At 37.1% G+C, this 23,676-nt stretch overlaps 1 protein-coding gene across 1 annotated transcript in view; it reads right to left on the minus strand.

Annotated features, from left to right (window-relative positions):
• The window catches only part of TfIIS (RNA polymerase II elongation factor), a 63,908-nt gene that overhangs the window by 15,002 nt on the left and 25,230 nt on the right, over positions 1-23,676 (minus strand). Inside the window, exons 4-5 of the mRNA XM_089098525.1 lie at positions 7,049-7,251; positions 3,234-3,380 (exon numbers count right to left, since the gene is read on the minus strand). Of these exons, the coding sequence (XP_088954651.1) occupies positions 3,234-3,380; positions 7,049-7,251 (350 nt within the window). The remainder of the gene's footprint in view (positions 1-3,233; positions 3,381-7,048; positions 7,252-23,676) is intronic.

Here is a 23,676-nt window from a genome sequence, read left to right on the forward strand (position 1 = left end):
CATTGATTTTAACATTTTGAAAATTGCAACCCTTATTGTAGTAATCTTTGTTATTTCAAAGGGGGTATTAGGAGTAATTTTGAGGTAAATGCCTAAGTTTTGGGAAGGAGAAACTTGGACAGGGGGAGGGGACTTACTTTTGATTGGGGACGTTTTTTTCCTTTTTTTTGGAGCTCCTAGAAAGGACCTCTTGAAATCCGTTATCATCTATGGTGACATTAGCTCCAACACTGATCATTGTCCTATTCTCAGAATTTGAGCTTTCATATGAGCTTTGTGATAGAGCTTGACCAGCCAAGATGGCGCAAAAATGGATCAATTTCATTAGTATTTAGGGTGGGATCCGGAGGACTTTTTTTAGGGGGAGCTGTTTGCATTGCCTAATTAAAAAAGCTTTAGGCTAAACAGGAAAATATAATAATATGATACAAGACCATCTGCACACTACTGTGGAGAAAACTTCACCATCCACAAAAGAAAAGACCACAGCTTGGCCCTGAGGAGGATTTTGAGCACGATTGTTCGGTACAACTACTGATAAATCGAGACAATAATTCACAAGAAATTTATTTTTAAATTTCTTAAAATGTTTCTGTTGTTATGTCATAAATCATAATAACTCCCTTTCTTAGACGTCTTAATCTTCAATAAATCTCTCCGCCTTGAATATTCGATTTATAGAAAACCTCCACATAATGATAGGTATTTGCATTTCTCTTCCAACCACCCTCCTTGTGTAAAAAGAGGAGTAGTTATATCTTTAGTTGATTGTGTCATAAGAATTTGTTCAAAGGCTCATATAATCCCAGAATTAAATTATCTGAAGGACATTTTGTTTTGCAATGGATCAAGTTACTGGAATCCATCATAGAAAAAAGACAAAAAAAAGGCAGAAAAAGATTCATCATCTCCACAACCTCCAACGGATATTACCCCTTTGGTGGGTGATAAGAAATTTTTTACTTATTGCCCTATTTTCCCAAATTAGGTGACAAATTTCAAAGAATTCTTAAAAAACATAACTTAAATGCCACCTTCAAAAATTCTAATCAAATCCAGAACTATCTTAACAGTGGTAAAGATGTCATAAACTTCCTTTTGTGCAGTGGGGTATATGGAATTTGATGATTTTGCTGGTGTTTCTATGGTGAAAGAACTAACCAAAACTTGGAGAAGAGATTATTTGAACGCAGGCCCTCCGTCAAAAAAGCTATGGAGACACGCTAAAGGCCTGAGACTTTTGGTTCCGCCTTGGCTCAGCATGTGTATGACAACCCACACCATTTCGTTTTAATCGATAACACCTCCATTATTGCCCCTGTTAAAGGTCTCATCCAAGTTTTCAGGGAGGCAGTTGACATAAAAAAGTACATTCACCGAAAGGTTGCTCTCAATAGAGACACGGGAGAAACCTATTTAAGCCCCATTTATAATGAAATAATTAATTCTGATCGTTTTTACTTGAATAATAAAAAAAATTCACATCTTCCAACCTAAATTAACCCGTGATGATATTTTTACTGGAAACCGTATAGGTTTTCAAAATTCTCTGTATAAATTAAGAAATGAAATTCCCATTCAGTATTCCTATTGCATTTTTTTCATTCAGTTACCCTTTCACCGTTACATGGAGAGGTTCTTGAAATTTTAGTTGTGCCTTGTTTTAAGATTTGAAATTTTTTTATAGTATCCTTGGATTTGTATTAATAATTTTAATGTTAAATAATTTTAAAATGCAAATAATTTTAATTATCTTGCACTGAGGACGGTAAAGCAGAGTTATTGACCGAAATATTTGCATTTTAGTCAATATTTTTTCACTGGCTTATATTATCCTCGTTTTCTCCTTTTTTTTTACTATTGTTTTGTTTTATCATGATTAGCCAGTGTGGTCTCAGAAATTATTTAATTATTCCATTCATACTGAACAAAATCTATGAAATGATTTACTGTTAAGCCAAAAATACCAACTCAATAATAGTGACTTACACAAGCTTAAGAACAAGCTTGTATTTTCAGACCCATGATTAAACAGCAGCACTATATTGGAATCCAAATGACAGAATCAGTTTTTTTTCGATTTTTATATAGGTTGCTAATAGTTGCGTAGCAGGGCTAGCATTAGAAGAACAGAAAAAGAGCAAAGGAATTGGAATAGCCTCAGTCCATGTGTTCAGAGCCACATCAAACTTGCAGAGCAAGCCTTATCCATGTTACAGGGAGTCAAACTCACACCTGATCAAGCCACTATTCAGAATCATGGTTATATTCTGACTATTTCGTAATCACAAATACGGATTGAAAGGGCTTGGCTTGATGGAAAAATTGCCAAACTCTTTTTCTACTTTGTATTGTACATTAGGGTAACGAGTACAAAACACACTTATTTCGTCCCTACTCATCTTTACTTCTCTCAATATTTTATACTCTTCTAGTAATTTCTCTTGAATCCTACTTCCCAGTCCAGTGTCAAATCCGGGTTGCCATCAGTAGTTCCTAAATGCGGCAAAAAAATTTTATATCTTTTTTTTTTGTCCTCGATTTGAAAGACTACCTCTGACAAAAAGTGTCAGAGGTAGCGGTAAAGAGAAAGAATTCGGCCAAGGCGTTAATGCAAATTGCTAAAACAGGCAAATAGAATGGCAATTAGGCGAATATTCTAGGTTTAGGCACACATTAAAGCTTTTTAGATGGTTCCTTGCTCTTATAAAGGGCTGAACGCATAACAATACAGGACTAGAAGTATCTAACACTTTATTTTTATAAGTACAAGCGTTCAATTATGAAGAACAAATCCCCAATACACAGGCTCAGATTTACCCATAGATCAACTAGGCCCGGGCCTTGGGGCGCAATAAATTATCACTAAGTGATTTTTTTCTTAACAAAAACTGGACTGATGTAATTTATCGTCAAAGTGCCAGGTGCACTCCACTGCCGCACTGCCTGTTTACAGAAGAGATTTTAAAACAACACAGGAGTTCCGTTGCCACTCATAAACTGTTAAATGTTTCCCAAGAAGGGTAGGCGAAAGTTTAGAAGTAAGTTCAGCTTCTATTCAGTGCTTCTACTATCCCTGAACTTTCGGGATTCCCCCAAAAATCTCGCAAAAACGGAGCGTCAAAAACGCTTGGGCCTAGAAGCGTCAAAACTTTAAATCTGGCCCTGCCAATAAAACGAGGAGTTAGGTTTAAAAAAGTATAAAGAAGGGGAAATGATGTCTATAATCTTACCTGATTATAGGTACAATTGCGTTTGCCACATTTGCCACACTTGAGCAGATCTGTTTTGGTTCCTTCAACAACGGCCAATTGAGAGTCTTCTATGCCTTCCTTGACAAATTTGTCGCGCAGAGCTTTCATCTCAACTGACGCCATTTCCTATAAATATAATATAAGTCTATTGAAGAACACGGAGAAATCAAGGATAAAAAGTAATTAAAACAAGGTTTTTTATATGACAATTAATAGTTTTCCATGACTAAAGTGATGTACCAGTTAACAACGACATCAGGTATATAAGTCTTGTCGAAATAAAAAGACTTTGGGAGGGGGACACAAACATATCACATTGATTCTTTTAACACATCCATATTCTCTTTGCCAGACAACATATTTGAGAATTGTCAAATGCATTCAGCAATACTATCTCTTGGATTTATATTAGTTTATTTTATACATATATACAAACATCATACAGCACCTACCCCGAAAACCCTAATGGGCTTGTTGGCACCAGTCTTTTCTGCTCAACTGCTAATAAAGTATTAGAGCATCTCGTCTTTTTTACAAAATTAATATATAAATAATAGACGTTCTAGTTACATAAAGCCCATTATCCTTACATATAATTGCTACATAAAAGACAAAACACCAGTATCATTCCAAATATCATTACTAATCCCTTCGCTTCAGTCTTGAAGGGATGGTCAGCGTTTACCGTCCCCCGGAAAATACATCTCTGCTGAAAGGAAATTATTCCCCAAAATGTTATCCCAACTGAATCCCCCCCCCCCTGCAGAAAACCCCCGCGAAAAAAGTCCGTATGTTTCCCAATAACAAAAATTATCTGTAAGCAACGGACAAATTACTAAAAAGCCACTTAAATTTCTAAAATGGGAGAATTTTCTGGGGGGGGGGGGAGTATTTTCTGCGCGAGGGTTATTTTCAGGTGGGAAGGGCCTAAACGCCTAGAAAAATTGAAGGGTAACAGACTATTTAAATTCTTATTTTAGATTGGAATTATTACCCCTACAGAAGGGGCAAAATTTCTAGTAATGAAAGACGTTCTAGTTGTACTCGTAAATGGGTGTACAAGATTTTAGACTCCTCGTGCATCAAGACTAGGAGAGAGAAAGGGAGAAATATATCCTACAGAGCTATTGCTGGTGCATATGGCGCAAAATAAACGTCCCAGTTGCTAAGTCAGGAGTACGAAGGTCACTATTAATGGAGAAACGTTTGCAAAAGAAGAGGGCAGATTACTCAAATACTTATGTGTGAAAATATAAAACTGCTATCTATTTTTTTCTTTTAGTTTGCTACATAATATTTTTCCTAAGTTTTTAAAATATCTAGAAGCTGATTTTCAATGTGAAATTCATTAATACCATGGAGAATCGAAACTTTAAGAGACATAAAGTTTAACGGCTTTATTTGAACCCTTTATATTACTTGTAACATGACAAAAATCCACTTAACCATTTAGAGCAACTGTAACAAATATGGGTATATCGTATATGGGTAAAATAGCAAAACAAAGCAATGGAACAGTTTTGTGACCAGAGGGAGGAGTTTTTGAAGTTTTTGACACCAGATTTTTCACAAGGCGAAGCACTCCCAGAGATTCTGGCAATTTCAACGCAATAATATTTGAATATACTTTTCATGATAGACTTTCAGCTACCAAAAACCCAAGATACTTCGTCATCTTTACTTTCTTTATTTTTCTATTCACTGTTAAATCTATATTGATTACAATTCTGGAAATCCAAGAGAAAAAAATGCAATTAGTTTTAGTATAATTTCATGTCAAGATGTCGAAACCTGTCCACTCAATAAACTCGTTTAATGCCTTTTATCATTTCAGAAAAAATTATATCAACTGATGGTACAGCAACAATTAAAAGTATATCACTTGAAAAAAGGATTATACCAGCATAAGACAAGTAATAATTAATCTAATAAATAAAAACTAAAACTAAAAGAGGACCTAGTATAGACCCATGTGGTACCCCGCAGGTTACCAAATTAGCTGCAGAAGTTGATTAACTAACCGAGTTCGTCCTTAATTGTTTTGTTCTAAAGCACTGAGGAACTGTTCTAAAGAGGGCCTAGTATATATCCCTGTGGTACTCCACAAGCTACCTCCCTAATTTCAGAAGTTGACTAGCTACCTGACTTTGTCCTCAATTGTTTTGAAATGAGACACTGAAGCACTGTTGTAAAGACGACCTAGTATAGACCCCTGCGGTACTCCGCAGGTTATCTCACTAGATGCAATAGTTGACTAGCTACCCGGCTTTGTCCTTAATTGTTCTGTTCAAAAGCAGTGAGTCTAACATTATAAAAAAAACACATTTGACTGATACGCTATTATATTGTTAAAATTTTCTAGTGATGATAATAATAAATGAGGAAAAATAAAATATCCCCAGAAAAATAACAAAGGTGTTTTAGTGTTGGACATAGAATAGGAATCACTCCCTCAAATTTTGATGCTTATTATTACCTCAACGAAACTTATTATCTATAATGTTATTGTTAACTACTGTATCAAGCTAAATAATGAACACCACTGGTCATCATAATCATACAATATAGTCCTTGTTCGAATTTCAACAGAACATGGAACATATCCAGTATATCTTACAAAGACACATCATGTCCCTTGCATATTCTAAATCAGTGGTTCTCAACCTTATTGAGACACTGTACCCCTTTTTACCCACAAAACATTTTAGGTACCGCTTCTCAGTTACCGATACTAAGTAAACTATAGCTAAAATATATATAAAATTGCCAGTTCTAGAGTGAAAAAGTTGTTTTATTTTTTTGTTGGCTACCCGCGTACCCACTAAAAATTCTTGAGTATCCCCAAGGGGTACACATACCACAGTTTGAGAACCACTGTTTTAAATAAAGAAAGTTTCACAGCAGGTGCCATCTGTAACTTGGATGTTACCCCCCCCCCCCCCCCTGCCGCATCAAGAAGAATTTGCACTTTATTCTGGTAAAAAAACTCAACAGTGGCTATTTACACAATACTAGCTCCAAAAAAATCGTGAATTACATGCAGAGCCGTATCCGGAATTTTGTTCTGAAGGGGGGGGGGGTATAATTTTTACCCCCCCCCCCCCCTGAAAACGGCCTTGATTACTTGGGGATTTACAGGAGGGTTGAAACTACTGCTTGAGGCATTTTCCAATTTTTTTTCCCCCAGCAAAAAGCTTATTTGTGCTAAGCGGATCCTAGATAAGTAACTGTTATTAGGTCGTTAATTTCAAAGCTACTCCGTCCCCCTCTCCCGTTGAAAAGGGATAACTCTTCAGTGGACAACGCTAAAAATCGGACTTCAACCATTCAAGCAAGTATACTTCACCTTAAGCCAGATTAAAGCAAAAAGAAGCTTCTTTCTCCATTGATTTGTTTTTAATAATATTAACCTGTAAAGGACACCCTAGAAAGTCAATCATTTTGATCAAAAGCTTCCGTCAATCAATTTACTAAAGCCTTGTTGACTGTCAGGTACCTGTTCGAAGCCTGAGTCCAGGGTTGACGTCAATTGACAGAAAGTTTGAATGACTCAATCGGTTCCTAGACGGTCAATCATGCTTTAATCAATCGATTGACGGAAGCTTTTGGTCAAAATGATTGACCTTAACGTGTTACGTGGAACAGTTCGTATATTACTTAAGCATGACAAAACTTCGTTTGAAGAAAAAAAACAAAGAATTTTCCAATCACAGGATGCACCGATTTGTCAATTCAGTTTGCTTTTCAATTACTCCAACTTGTGAAAAATAGTAAATAAAAATTGTTGATGTTACCTCTGGAGTCATTTTCGATAACTTAGAAGCGGAGACAGCTCCAGTAAGAACGTTCAATCGAAGCATGTTATTACTTTTCAAGTTCATAATCCGACTTCGTATTTTGTTCTTATATTTCTCGTTTGTACACTTGAAATCACCATGAATGGCGTCTTCAATCTGTTCTGCTACTAAACCAGGGTCATTGCTTCCATCAGGCATTTCTAAAAAACAAAGTCTTTTTTCTACAATGGTACTTACAAACGGACACTATTATGTTCAGTGTTACAGGTGCATCCTCCCCCGGAACGCACCCCCTAACCCACTTACCAAAAGACAGAACAAGAAGGAACCAGTTAATTGCCGCAGAACGCGGTATCAGCATTCTTTTATTCCCCGTTTCACTACTCTTTTTAGCAGCATTCTTTTATTCCCCGTTTCACTGCTCTTTTTAACAGTATAAAGTAATTTAGTTTGTTTTTGTGTGATTTTTATGTACCTTGTAAACAGCTCAGTTTTAGCGCTTCTTAGTTCTGTGTCGAGTATGTCAATAAAAATGTCTACCCTGGCCGGCCATTTAGAGCTGGGTCGACTCTGGCTGAGCTTACAGAGTCACACCACTGACCCTCGTCCCAAACCAAATAAATGGGTTCACTAGAATTCGAACCTTCACCCTCTCGGACAAAGAATCCTGAATCCAGCGCACCAATCCACTCGGCTAGGACTGCCTTTTTTTTTTACCCTGGCTGGCATTCATTAGCTAAATATGGGTTCGTACAAGCTTCAGAGCCTGTGCTTGGTATAGGGTATCACTTTAAAGCTTCTGTCAGTTACCACCACTTTTGCTGATAAAAGGAGTCATTGGCCTTTCTTCATCTTTTAAAGCAAAGCCGTCTCTGCAGAAGTTAAACTGTAAAATATCCTTTTTGAAACAACAAACAAATGCCAGGTGTAAAATAAACAAAAAAACTTCAGCATGAAGTTTTAAACAAACCTGATAATAATAAAGCCATAACTAATCACAAACAATAATAGGAAGGTGTTGTGAACAACTTCACTGACCTTTCTGTGGCACATTCACCTTTGCTGAGATAAGGCTGTTTTTCTTCTTTTAAAGCAAAGCTGCGCTAGAAAAAGATGGACTAACCTGGGATTGTTGTGATACTCCACTATTATTAGAAATCTTTGAACAGAACCGATAATAATAACAATGCTAAGAGCCAATGTCACATAATAATAGGGATGTGCCGTAAATATTTTCTAAGATAATCAGGCTACCTCAATGCGTATAAAGTAGTAATTGTTTAGCAGTATTAGTAGTAGTAGCAGCAAGTTATATTTATCAGATATAACGGAAGATTTTATCACGAATAAAATCCATTTTTCTGAAATGCGGTTTTTAACAGCCTATAAGGTACTTGCGCATTTTTCACCGGCTTGTCAACATAATTCTACACAGCCGATCATCCGGCATATGATAAACGCATTAGCGACAGACTTCGACGAAAACCTATCTAAAAAAAAATCGTATTTGTACGGAAATACAGGTTGTGACCTTAGAGTACTACCGATACTTAAAATACAACACGCTCAAAAGCATTGCTATATATATATATAAATAAGTGATGTGTTCTATCCTTTACTCATAGCTACTACTAACAGAAAGTAAACAGGGATTTTTCGGAGGAGGGCAATAGTAAATGGTTTTCGGGGGGGGGGGGGGGATAATGAAACACAAAAAAACTTTATTTGATAAATTGAATAAGAAATGTCCATAAATTTACGATTTTTTGTGGGGACGGAGGTGACCCTGAGCTCCCCTCTTATGCGCACGTCCCTGGCTGTCGCATAGCCCTACGCAGCCCTTAGGAGGGTGCCAGCTAACTTACTCTACCACACAATAAATTAAAGCATATATTAAATTAGATTTCCGAGCTATTAGCAAGTGATGCTAGCAAAGAACAATGCTAGAACCAAACTAAAGTAAAGCAAAGTATAGCAAACTAATGCTAGAACCAAACTAAAACTAATGTAAAAGTAAAGTAAAGCAAAATAATGCTGGAACATAAGTAAAGTAAAAGTAAAGCAAATTACTACTACTACTACTACTAACAACTCACCACAGCACCAAGCCACCTGAGGCCAACAAAGCTACATACACTCCTCCTCCACCCCGATCTATTCAAAGACTCCCTTTTTACACACGCCCATGAAGTTCGAATTTCCTTTAAATCTTTCTTTATGACGTCCTCCCACCCCAGACGAGGACGAACTGCTTTCCGTTTAGCCTTAGACGGTTGGCCGAAAAGAAAAATCTTCGGCAATCTGTCATCCTTCATCCGCACAACGTGCCTTAGCCACCTCAATGTTTCTTTCAATATAGCCCTAGAAAGCGGTATTGAACCACACTTTTCGTGCAGCCTACTGTTTGAAATACGGTCAGTCAGCCGGGTACCCAGAACAATCCGTAGGCAATTTCTCTGGAAAACATCTAGCAAATCTTTCTCCGCTTTTCGGAGCGCCCATGCTTCAGAACCATTTTTGACCACTGTCATCACTGTGGCTTCCAATATTCTAATCTTGGTTTGCAGACTTAATCTTCCTATTCTTTCAAACTTTTTTTAACTGTGAAAAAAACAGCCTGAGCCTTGGCTATTCTACTTTTAACATCTTCACTGCTCCCACCATCTTTACTAATAATACTACCAAGGTAAGTGAAGCTGCCCACCAGATCGAATTTTTCATTACCCAACGTCACCAATTCATCATCACCTATTCCTAGCCTCAGTGACTTAGTCATCTTAACATTAATTTTCAAACCTATTCTAGCACCCTGAACTCACAAAACCTCTAAAACTTCATTCATTTTACTCACACTTTCATCTAGGATGCTTAAGTCATCAGTATAATCTAAGTCCAGGAGACTTTCCTCCCCATTTGATTCCGTGGTCTCCCATTGCCTTTCCTGTGCTCCTTAAGACAAAGTCCATCAAAATAATCAATATAAAGGGGGATAGAACATAACACTGCTTAACTCCTTGATTACTAAAGCTCCTCTATCAACAGAATCGAACGCTTGCTGATAATCTATAAAACTGAGGACCAAAGGTGTTTGAAAACTCAGGCACTTCTCAATTATTAGCCTAAAAGTGAAAATTTTGTCGACACATCCTCTACCTTTTCTAAAACCCCCCTGTTCTTCTCTTAAAACTTTGTCTGCAGCATCTCTCAGTCTAAAAAGTATCATATTACTAAGTAATTTGCCACCTACAGAGACCAGATTAATGCCTTGATAATTACCACACTCACTTTTATCACCTTCCTTACAAAGTGGTTTAATTAAGGCTTTCCTAAAATCGCTAGGTACTTCTCCTTTTTCAAAAATCATATTCATTATCTTCAGTAACTTATTTCTAACCTCAGAGCCACTATATTTAAGAAACTCATTTACCACCCTATCACCACCTGGAACCTTATTATTTTTTTGTCCTTCTAGTACTGTCGCTAATTCCTCCTCACAAAACAAATCTTCCTTCACCTCCAAGGTATCACAAACTTTTTAATTTTCCTCTATATCCTTTCCTGTAACTCTATCTCGGTTAAGTAAATTCTCAAAATGTTCGACCCATCTCTCTTTAGCCTTTTCCTTATCGCTAATTGCGGCCCCATTCCTATCTTTAACTGGGCCAAGTCCGGGTTGACTACTCCCTCTCAATTTATTAACATGCCAGTACAATATTTTACTATCATGCCGTCTAACTGCATCTTCCAGATCATCGGCAATTTTATCCATGGCCTCCACTTCACACCTCCCTAGTTCATATTTTAATGCTTGCTCCACTTTCTTTCCATTCCTTTTGTTTTTATATGATCTACCACTCAGATAATTCTTGTACAAGTCCTTTCTCCTTTCTATTAAACATAAAGCTTTTTCACTAATATTCTTAGCTGCAGTTCTAGCTTTCTTCCCTAAAACACCTTCAGCAACTTCACAAATAATTTTTCTAAAATTATTCCGACCATTTTCCCCATTATCAAATTTTAAACTCTCAAGTTTAGTAATCAGCTGTTCCTGGAAAGTTTCTCTCAAATTCTCATCCTGGAGTCTACCAACATCATAACTTCCCGGGCGGTAGTTACCCTTCCGATATTTCAGCTTTAAATTAACCCTTGACACTACTAGATGGTGATCGTTACTTTTAACATCAATTACGGCACTCCTGTATACCCTAGTATCTTCTATTGATCCTGCCAGTCTTCGGTTTACTATAACATTATCAATAAGGTTTGCTGTCTTACCATCACGTGAATACCATGTTAACTTATGAGCCATTTTATGACCAAACACCGTATTGGTTGGAACTAGATTATTATACCTACACAGTTGCAACAGTCTGTTTCCATTACTGTTTTCTTTCCCTACACTAAGTTTACCTAGGCTAGGATAGCATCTATCCATGTTTCTATCGACCTGGGCGTTAAAATCTCCCAGTAATAACATCATATTTCTACTGGGACCCTGTCTATTTGCACCTGTAACTGTAAGTAAAATTCATCTGAGTCACTAGTATCTCCGTCAGTCGGTTCTACAGGGGCGTATACTACTATAACTGATACCCAAAACTTTTTAGTCATAAAATGAGCAATTAGTATTCTATTATTAATACCTTCCCAGCCTAAACAAGACTTAGCAGCTTCCTTATTCATCATGAGCCCGACTACCTGTCTATGCACCCCATCCTTCCTGCCTGGTTAAACAAATTCTATATCACCTAATTTCATGCTTCCTACCCCTGGGATATGAGTTTCTGAAACTCCTAATAAATCCAGTTCGAATCGTCTGAATTCGTCAGTCAAAATGTCGATACGATAGTCATTTTTTAGCGTCGTAATATTCCAAGTTGCAAATTTTATGTTCTTTAAATCATTGAAATTATTTTCACCTCAGGAAAAGCAATGATTCTGGATACCAGTGCAGGACGGGGATACCATATCTTCTCAAGTCTACATCTAAGTGCTTAAGACGGCTTGGAAACGGACAGCGAGAAGTCCATGGGACCTCCACGAATGGAGGCTTTGTGCAATCCTGGGCCCATCTTGGTCCCAACCTGGTTTTCAGCACTTGGCAATGCTCTTCTGTCAACAAGATTCAAAATCCTGCAGAGACAGTATCAAACCTATTACCTAAGACTCTGTATATCGTAAGGTCTAAAAACATTATGTTACCACAGGGAAACAGTCCATAGTAGACAACTTGGATAGGAAGAAGTTTTCAGCTTAAAAACACCCTTCAGAACATACCAAGCCCAGAAGAATTATCCATTAGTCAGAATCCCGTGCGAATGCTGTGTTGTTCACTTGGCTGTAATTTCCTCGAGGGGCACCACTCTTCAAATGGGAATAGAGTTGACCACAAGGTTCCCATTCTTGTAGGTACCCCAAAAGGGTCGAGGCAGCCCTTTGCAGAGGCCGTTGTCCATAGATCTGGATCTTACACCCCGCCGCAGTTGTCCTCCTATAGAGGTTCCTCCGCGATGGTGTTCTGCATCAAAATGCAATTTAACCCATTACTGGAAGAAGGTTTGTAACTCATGGGACTTGTGGACAAACCAGTGGGCCCTCCTTCCTCATCCGCCTGTATTTAAGACCCCGGGCCAAAGACAAAAAAAATATGCTTCCAAGGATGATTAAACCACCCCACAGCCCCTGGGGCAAGGGCTGTAAGTTATGCAAGTTGCCCATTGTTAATATATAAGGTTTTTATGGAAGAGGTGGTCATATAAGCTTCAGAGGAGGCTCATTCGATGGGAAATCAAAAGTTCTAGTTCGTTTTATAGGAACCAAAAGTAATTAGTGGGCAACCCCCCCCCTCCCACGTCCTCCCAAATGCATCCAGTTCCATTTTAGAGTCATTTTGTTCAAAACAGTCCATAGGTCAAATAACTATGCCTCCAGGGGTGACGACCCTCCCCAGATTCTGGCGCAAGGGCTGTTTTTTTTTTTTTTTTTTTTTTTAAATCCTACCTCCTCTCCTTTCGGTGACCTTCAAAATTCATTTAAAAATATCTCATAATTTATCTAATGTTACCTACTCTTTTCTTAATAAAAAAACTTCTTCAAAAAATTCAATTTATTAAAATTATATAAAAATTGAGCAATCCGAAATATACCAGGGTATAAAAATAGAGGTATACTACATTTCAATTTTCTTATACCTTTTAGGTTCATCCGATATATCAGGCTGCCCTTCCCCCTTAGGGCACCCCTTCCATCGTTACCTTAAATTACACTTTTCATATCCTTTTTCATCAACCTCTTTCCCCCGACATATAATTCACTTTTACCCCCGTCCCCCAAAATACGAATATAAAAAAGACAAAAGAAGAAAAGAAAAAAAAGGTAAGAGTGAAATGAAATACTCCACCTTTACAAATAAATACCAGCAGGTAGAATCTTTCATTTCCTTCCTACTTCATTTCCTTTACCCTTATTACTCATCTTTCATTTCCCCTTTGGCTGCTCAATCCTGATTAAAACATTATCATTATTCTACTTTCAATACTTCTCGATTCTCTTTAAAACTTTATCTTTATCCTACTTTTAATACTTCTTTCTTAATCATTATTTTTATTCCTTTTTTAAATAACAACATTTCAAATTCAGACTATAAATTCTAACAAAACTTTCATTTTTTTTTACTCTCTTCTAAAAAAAAGCAACAAAAAAACTCACTTTTACCTTTACCTTCACTTTTCTCCTTTCTGTTTGCCTTTCCTTATATTTACTAGCCTATCCCACTGAACGCTTACCTTTTTCATTACCTCTGTTGGGTTCGTATCTTTCATTTTCGCTTTCCAAACATTGTAGCTGAAATGTGTGAAAATGTGTGCCAAATCCTCGTGTTTTTTAGTTTGATTGATTTCCGTGCATAATTTTAATTCTACGAACTTTTCTGCGCTGACCAGTTCCTCATTTTCTTGTATTTCACTACCTAACAGTTGTTTCAATTCTTCTGATTCTGTTTTTACACTTGTGCATTGAAGAATTAAATGTTCAAGCGTTTCAATTTTATTTCCACACCTTCCGCACATTCCAGTCGACTTGGTGGGGTCTATCCTATGTTTTCTCTCTTCAGTTGGCAGTATTTTGTGAACTTGGAAAAACGCATGCTCTTTAACCTTCGGCGGTAAAAAACTAGAGTGTATCAGGTCGAACATTTTCTTCAGTTTTTCATCGTCAAGATCACTCGTCTCTAGAATTTTCACTGGAGGTATGTTTTCCTGCGAAATGAACCAATGTTTCATATCCGTTTTGTTGATTTTTTTTTCTATCAGGTTCTGCGATCCTTTTTTCCAGTAATTCTTTGACAGTTCCGAAATGTTTTTGTACCGAATTCGGGCAGTCACTCCTTTCATTTATCACCCATACGTTATACCAATTTTTCATAGGGGTTGTTTCTTCAAAAGGGATTTCTTCGATAATTGTTTTCATGTGAAGTTCTTTTATCTTGGCTTCTGTGTTAATTATTTGTAGGCCTCCTTGGCTTTTCATTAGAAACGTATTTGTAAGTTTAAGCTTTGGAGGGGGTTTTCTGTACCAGACGAACTGATATATCATTGATTTTATTTTCTTCTGGATGCCTTTTGTGGGGTTTGATACTGAAGCGAAATACCATATCACTGGACAACAGTAAATATTAACGTACTGAGCTTTTTGAAATATTGTGAAGGCTCTTCCATAGCCGTAAGCAAGTGCCGACTGAAACTTCTGCAATGTTTCAGCCCAGTTTACTTTTTCCGTTTCTTTCCATGTTTTTCTCTATTGGATACTTAAAACCTTTATTTCATATTTCCTTTCTATCCCGCCAATAAACTGAGGTTCTTCTTCGCTTAAACACAGGACTTCGCATTTTTCTTTGTTCGAACTCTAGTTTGAACAAATCGCAGTACTTAGTTATACAATGCAGAGCTCGTAAATAATCCATGTCTGTTTCCGTGAAAGTCGTGAGGTCGTCGACAAATCCTTCTATCTTTTGTTGGGTTCCTCCTATCTCGATTCCTTGTATCTCTTGCTCCAAATATCGCAACAAAGGGTCAATATATATTTCGAACAATAAATAGCTAAATGTGTATCTCTGTCTCACTCCTATCTCTGCTTCAAAGCTATCGCGTTCCTTATTACCTGTCACAATTGTCTGTTCTATTTTCTCCAAGGTCGTCTTTATCCATTCGATAAACTCTTTACAGAAATCGTATGCCACTAGCATAATAAATAGGATTGTTCTTCTTATTTTGTCAAATGCTTTTCAAATGTCAAAGCTTGTGATTCTGTATTTCCCTTTTTCCTTCTTTTTTTCCATCACGTGTATTACGTTTCGTATACAAAATTACTTTACGTTTCGTATGGCTCTTAGAACATCAGCTGTTTTCCGTCCATCTAATCCTCCTTTTTGTCGCTTACTTAGCAAATTAGCAAATACCTTTTTTAGTCGGTTTGCAAGGACTTTGGTGAGGATCCGATAGTCGCAGTTTGTTAAATTTACAGGTTTCCAGTTCTTCAGTTCTTCAAGATTTCCTGACTTTGGTAGGAGCTTCATTGTTCCAATGCATCCAATTTTTTCTTCGGGGCTATTTAGCATCTCGTTGAACATTTCAGACAGAATCGGGGTTATTTCATTTGCATGATACTTATAAAATTCGCAAGGTATGCCGTCTCTGCCCGGTGATTTATTATTTTTCGTTTCCGATAATACTTTTTTTTATTTCTTCTGCAGTGATTTCGCTTATTAGCATTTCATTCTGTTCATCGGTTACTTTTGTTATGTGGATTTCCTCAATAAATTCTCGTACCTTTTTTTGTTTTTCTTCGGTTTCTTCTTTTTCTTTCTTGAACACTTTCTGGTAATAATCTGTTCCTTAGTTTAATATATCTTTTTCGTTTTCAAGGACTTCTACTTTCTGATTTCTTCTTCTTCTCATTTTTTGTTGGCTTATTTTTTTCTTCTCCCCGCATATGAGAGTTGTTGTTAGCTGTTCGTTTTGAATATGTTCATCTATTTTAGTTCTTATTTTTATTGCTTCTGCCCGTTTATGCTCGACCTCTCTTATCTCTGATAGAGCCTCAAAATATTCTTTGTTTGAGTTTTTCCCTGCGTTTATTTCTTCTTTTAGCTGGTAAACTACTTTATATAGAAAGCTGACGTGTTTCTCTTCAAACCTTGCTGTATCACGAGAGATTTGTTGGGCCACTTTTGTAATCGCTGGTTTAACTACACTTTCCCAATGTTTCGGAAGGCCACTTTTCTCGACAGTTTTCAGTACCTCTAATATCTTTTCTGTTGCGTTTGTGAATTCTTTGTTTCTCATTACTTCAGTATTCATATTCCATGACAAATTTCTGAAAGAAGATTTTTTTCTCGTCGTTTCTCAATGTGGCAAACACAGCTTGATGGTCGGAGAACGGTACTATTTTGTTCTCGATTTTGTCTATTTGTGGAAGGATCTCACCTAACGTGTATATGCGGTCGAGTCAAGCTCCTTCTCCGTACGCCGTCCAGCTTATCCTAGTGAAACTCCTTGTATTCACGTTTTCTTTCCAAACGTCTAGAAAGCCTGCATCACGCACGAATCGTTTCAGTGACAAGCAAATATTGTCACTTTGTGCTATAGCATCTTGCTTGTCTGTTATGCAGTTAAAATCTCCAAGGAAAACTGTGTTTTCAAAATCTTTCGGTATATATGGGGCTATTTTTTCTTCGAAGAATACTTCTCGTAATTTTTTGTTTTGCGACCCAGATGGAGCATATATGTTGACAAATTTGCACCCACCTATCTCACACCTAATAATTCTCCCGTCTGTATCGGTTCGAATGTCTTTTACATGGAGCTTTTCTTTATATATTATCGCCACGCTTCCTCCACCTGCATTGCAATTCGTATAATACTTATATTCAGGTTCTAAACCTTTTAATTCCCTCGTGTCGTTCTCTTGTATAAATGCTAAGTCTATTCTTTCTTTTAGTAGATATCCTTTTAGTATTAATTGTCTACTTTTTTGCTTTATTTCATTTACGTTCAAAGTTGCGAATTTTTTGGAAGCTCTTGCTGATCTATCACCATGTCTTCTGCATTTTCTCTAGTTCTTGCTTTCTTGGTTTCTAATCCTTCTACTGACGAGAAAGACGTCTCAGCGTAATCGATTAGCTCCAATGCCTGGTTTGCCGAAGGGCTTTTGCTGCTCTGTACGATTTCTTCCACACTATCGATCATACTTTCGATGCTTTCAAGTCGGCTCGAAAGTTCAGCTTGCCCTGTCTGTGATTCTGTTCTTTGTGATCTTTTTTTCCTTTTCATACCCTTAGTGAGTACTCCCGGCAGTGAGTTACTCCTGCTGCGGGCCTCTTGGAACTCGTCATCTTCGCTATCAGTATCTTGTCCTTTTTTCTCCAGTTTCTTTTTTCTTTCTAGCTCGTCCTTGTATTCACGGGTCGTTTTCCGCTTTTCCGATCTTTCGAAGTCCTGTTTCATTTTCTCCATTTCGCGATATATTTTTTCTTCCTGATTCTTACAAGCATTTGTCTTTTCCTGTCCAGTTTCTTTTTCTTTGGGTCTCAAGTTGGTTTGGTTTGCAGGTTGTTTTTCTGGCCGAACATTGCTTTGGCTACTAACTGTATTAGGGCCATTTGGTTCGGATTTTATGTTTCTTTGCAACCTCTGTGAGGAAAAAGGACACTGAGCTGCTAAATGTCCTGTTTCATCACAAACAATGCAAGTTTTGATTTGGCCATCTTACCATATCCGCATTCTCATTCTATTAACGAAAATGAAAGAAGGGATGTTCTTATCTACTCTCATGCTTGCGATTGCTCTTGTTTTGGCTGTTTCGACACATCCGTCATCAGAGTAATACTCACGTTTGCATGAGAAAACCCTACCATAATTTTCCAATGTCTCTTGGACATCTAAAAACTCCATTTCTAGCGGCATTCTTTCTATTTTCACAAAAGTGAGTTTTGTTTCGGAACTTTCGACGCATCAAATGACTCAACTCTTTCATCAAATGATAACATTCCGTCTTCAGTTTTAGCGAGGAACTTTTGGAGCTCGTTGCTAGTGGTGAACTTCACATACATAGTTTTTCTATATCGCAGCCCTGATCCGTCTATACCTATCAGGTTCTCTTTTTCGACTCCATAATGTTTTAGCCATCTGTGTACTTCTATCTCTAAAGGTACATCTCCATCCGGGAAAGCCACAAAGCTCAGTAACGCAGTGTTTGTTCGTACATACCTTGCTGGTACCCCTCCTGGTTGTTGCGTCATTCTTTTCTCTTTGTTTTACCTTTTCAGGTAATACCAATACCTTATTTTTTTCTCTCTTCATATCTTTTTTTTTTTTTTTTTTAGCAATTATTCTAATTCACCAACAAAAATAAATAAACCTACTACAAAAACAATATTCAACAAAGGAGATTATTTTTCCTTTTTTTCCCCCTCTTTATTTTTCCTTTATTTCCAACCCTCTTTTTCTTCCTTCCTTCCCTCTTTTTCTCTTCATTTTTTCCGCCCTTCTTCCCTTTTTTCCTTCCCCCCCCCCTTTTTTGACCCTCCCCAGCTTCTGGTGCAAGGGCCGTTTTTTTTTCAGCTTCTGGTGCAAGGACTAAGTTATGCAAGTTAACATATAAGGTCTTTATCAACAAAAGATGGCATGTTTGATCCTGGACCTCCAAAAAAGCATAGAGTAATATGGTGAGATTTAAAGGAAATTTTGAGAGGGATACCAAACAAAATCAAAACACACTGTCCTTGCTGGTCGTGAAAAGGAAATATCAGCAATATCTAAGGAATGGCTGAAGGTAATAGGTTGACCCTTTCAAGGTATACGGAGGGATGTTGAAGAGAGATTGAAGGGAAACCAGCCCCCTTCTCCTTGCCCTTTTAATGTGACCCCTCTCCTCATTAACAGTCGAAATTTCGCAACTATGATTTTGATCAAACTAGTGAAATCGTGCAATAGCTATACCACCACGGATGCCATACCCCCCATAGCCCCGGCCCGAGGATGCAAAATTGTACAATTTATAAATTGTTTACATGCGGGATTTATAATTAGTAAAAGGGGCAACAAATGTAGCGTACAAGACTTGCTGTGGGAGGTTTTGTCATCCCTAGAAGCACAGTCAATTGACTTTCGGACTATTTTGCACAAGAGGGCTATTCCAAAATTTGGATCAAATGTCTTTGGGCCATCGTAGGTAAAAAGGGCACGGGAGGGTTCCCTACCAACATTTTTCAACATCCCTTGAAAGTTTAAACTAAATACCTTTAGCCGTCCTCGAGACATTGCAAATACGTCTTTTTGAAAAACTGGATGCATATAGTATCTTTTGATTTAGCTATACACGCCCCTCAACATTCCCTAAGGTCTCGCCTTAATACAAATGACCTTTTTGAACACAATCAGAATCAAACATTCCCCCTTTCCTTAATGACAAGACCTAATATTAAAAAATGGGGAATTATCCTTGTCCTGGGGGCTTTGGGAGGCACTTCATCCCCAGAGGCATTGTTACTATATCTTTCAGATATTTGGAACAAAATCACTTTCTAAATTTTGATTGATGTTGAGGGGAGGGGAATCTGAAAAAGGCACGGGGGGCTTGTAGTCCTCCAATCACACTTTAACATCCCCCCCCCTTCAACATAACTTCTAAGTTTGAACTTCAAATCCTTAGTCGTTTCTTAGATATTGCTGATACGCCCTTTTGACAACCAGTATGCACATAGTATCTTTTGATTGTATTCGGCATTCCTCTCCAAAGCTATAGAGGGCCATGCCATTCCCAAAGGCATGATTATTTGGCCTTTACACTATTTTCAACAAGATGGCTATTTTAAAATTTTGATAAAGATACTTTTGATACTGAAAACGAAATACATTACAAATATTTGCATTTATATTTATAACATTAGAAAATAAAAATAGAAATTGCTGTGAAAAGAATTTTTCAATTGCCGAGTTTCCAATAATTAGTATTATACATCAAATATTCAGTTTATTTTCATAAGTTCTTTCCAGTCGTCTTGATTATTGTGATTTGTGATATAGTGATTGTGACTAAGATTTGTGATTATACATCAAATATTCAGTTTATTTTTTTAAGTTCTTTCCAGTCGTCTTGATTATGTGATAAAGTGATTTTATATTTATTTTTTCGATGTTTTGAAAAACAAAATTATAGTGTTCAAGATACATATAGTTTTCAATAACTCAGGAAGGATGTGCGAGAGCATAGGATGGCTGCCCCCCCCCCAGTGCACTTCCAGTCTGAAGGGTCACAAAACGGAGATCCGCACCACTGGTTTGAACCTTAAGGGTTTAGTGCTGTCACACTTACTTACTTGTTTAGTTTTAAATAAAACACACATGACACAGCACGCTTTAGAATTACGGTTAGAAAAGGGGGGAAAGGGCAGTAACCAAACTTCTGTTCGTAATAATTTTAGTTCGTTTTAAGTTTGACTTGAACATTCACTTTCATTTTTACTTGTTTTTAAGGTTTATTTATTCATCTCTATTAGTGCTTGGTATCTCTGTGTTTTCTACAATTGTTTATTTAAATTTTTTTGCTCGTTTTGGGTTTCATTGATTGTTGAATCGTAATTTTGGTCGTTTTGAGCTTGAATTATTGCAAGAATTTATCTCTGCTGGTCTTAAGTTTATACTTAGACCCCGGCGCCGCGCCAGCGGATCGACCGAATGCCACCGACGAGAGGCCCGGTCGACCGCCACCGAAGTGTCGCAACGCCGCCGGTGCGCTGCCGCCGGCAGAGGCAGCGGCGTTCGGTCGACTGTAAATTATTTTTGCGGCAATTCTTTATTGCGTCAACCGCAAAGTCGGAGCTCTTCCTTCTCGTGTGGTTTAGTATTCCGATTTTCCTAATTAGAAATCAAGCAGGGCGTGCACTATCCCCGAATTTTCGGGTATTTCCCCGAAAATCTATGCGTCACCCCAAAAAAAGAATTTGGTTCCCCGAATCCCCGAAAATCACGCAATCACGTTGCCACCCTTAGCAATTTATCACCAGTGACTTTCCCTGCCAAATATTGCTTTGCATACCATAATTCTTCACTACTCTCTTGTTCGTTAATTTTAACGTCTCTTTTGTTACTTTGCAAAAACCAGACAGACGCAATATGCAAATGCAAATATTGCAATATACACAGTTCTTCATATGTTGACAAAAAAAAAGTATCGTCTTTATGAAAAGAGTTAAAATAATTTCGAATGCAGTTTCCCAATCGCTATTTCTTACATCATTCGTAGTCAAGAATTTTATTTTCAAGTTGAATAGAATTATAGAACGCATTTACTACTATACAGCTTCAGCCTTCAGTTGGATTTTGAAATTAACAGCCGACAGATTGTTTCTACAGCTGAATTGTAAGTTTGCAGAATTTTTCTTTTCTTTTGCTGTTTTTAGTCTCTTAATGTTTAATACTCAATTGTTGAGCGCCTGATAGAAAATACAATCTTCTTTCTGAAACATTTTTACCCCCCCCCCCCAAAAAAAAAATTCTATAGAGAAAAAATTTAGCTATAGACTAAGCTATGTACAAGGTTGGGAAATTAAAGATTGAAACGGAAGTTACCCCAAAAATATGATTCATAAATAAATTGTAAATTATTGCCTATAGGGGGGGGGGATAAGGGGCTATCATTCTTAAATGATAATACCTCATTTTTTTTTATTGAAAGCGGGATGCCAAAAAGATAATTATATTTTTCATTTAAAGTGGAGACATAAGAAAATGATATCAAATTCCCTGGGAAACCATTGAAATATTTTGATAGACCCAGGACCCCCCATTGGGACTTATTCATGGTCTTGCGTATGTTGCGATTTCTCATAGGCTTCTGGCCTAATTGGCTTTTGTGTATGCTCCCTTTTAATTAGATTCTTTGGATCTTATTGAATGCCACGGCGAATCTATGACTCAGTTTTCCAATAATTTGAGGTGTATCTGAATAATTTCAACATTTTTGTTGTTGTCTTTCTACCCCTTTACTCATACCCTCAAATTTTTTTTCAAGGAACACTAAGCTGTTTAAAATTATTTTGCGTCTTTGCTTGAACCATATAGTGACCTAGTTAATTATTAAGTAAATTATTTTTCTAATGTAAAGCTGAGACGGTATCCTATCAAGGTGGTATTCAGAGAGAGAGAGGGGGGGGGGGGGGTAGGGAGGTATTACATTTAAATGATAACATCTCGAATTTTTTTTTATTGAAAGCAGCGATGCCAAAAAGTTAATTTTTATTTTTAACTTAAAGCAGAGACGGCATCCTATCAAGGTGGTATCCGGAGGGGGGGGGTAGTGAGCTATCCTATTTAAATGATAATACCTCGATTTTTTTTTTGAAAGTAGGGATGCCAATAAGTTAATTATTTTTTTTTATTTAAAGCAAAGATGGTATCCTATCAAGATGGTATACAGAGGGGGGGGGGGGGGGAGGGCATTGGGATTGTTATATTTAAGTGATAGTACCTTGATTTTTTTTTATTGAAAGCAGGGACGCTAAAAAGTTGAAAAGTTGACAAAATTAACAAGATTTTCGTAAGCTATACTTGATACAGCACTTGTATAGTTTTATCGTCCAAAGGGAAAGGGACATATGCGTCCAACCCGTTTTTTCTTATCGATGAAACGGGTTTACTTTGAAAACATTCATTCATAAGTACCAGGCAGATTCACACTAAAACGAATTGGTGTGACGAAAGCGATATCGACATCCCCACCTAACGTTGCGCTCGAGTGACAATGGCGTCCTTGGTCCAGTGCCCAAGTTACATTAAAAGGCCAGGTCATAATAAAAGCTTTCAATTTGGGAGGTAGAAGGAGGAGTCTTTGACAGTCTTATGACCTCAGGGTACTAGATCTCGCAACGTTCCTAAGTATCTACAGTGGTTAAAAAATTCGATTAACCCACAAATGATTACCAAAAATATGCACAAATATAACAAATGTAACATTTGGAAAATTATAACACTTTTTTCAAAGCCTTGAAGAAAAGCAAAAAAGGCTAAATACCCCTAACTACGCTTGAAAGCTATTTTAAAAACAAACTCTTTGGAGATTTCCATGGATATTACCATAGCAGAAGCTTTGAGCCTGGGTGGGGATCAAAGAGGAGTCTTTGAGTAGCCTATTTTGACAACAGGTGACTTATTGTTGTGACTTTCTTAAATTTGGTAATTTTTGTGAGCATTTGGAAATCAAAGCTTATACTCAATAACTGATACTATGTGTCCTAACATTCTGCTTGGATTAAAAGTGACGAATTAGGAAGAAAATCTCAACATCTTCCTAGAGCTACTTCAGTCTGCATATTATTTCATTTAATTACATTTAAAACGGATGAGCTTTTCATTTTTTTTCCTAAGAAAATAGCTGGTACTTCATTTTTCTTCATACCGAATAAACCATTAAGTGTTTTTGTTTCATTGTAATTGAAGTGTTCTCATGTGAAGTGTTCATCATGTATTTTTCAATTCGATAAATTTACTCCTTTTAGATGCAGTTTATAATTTGACTGATATTAGGTATTTATGAGTTTATAATTTGGAATGAATTCCCAAAAGAAAAAA

Source organism: Artemia sp. Qi Xiang Cuo, chromosome 12, assembly GCF_049724085.1.
Source record: "Artemia sp. Qi Xiang Cuo chromosome 12, ASM4972408v1, whole genome shotgun sequence".
Lineage (NCBI taxonomy): Eukaryota > Metazoa > Arthropoda > Branchiopoda > Anostraca > Artemiidae > Artemia > Artemia sp. Qi Xiang Cuo.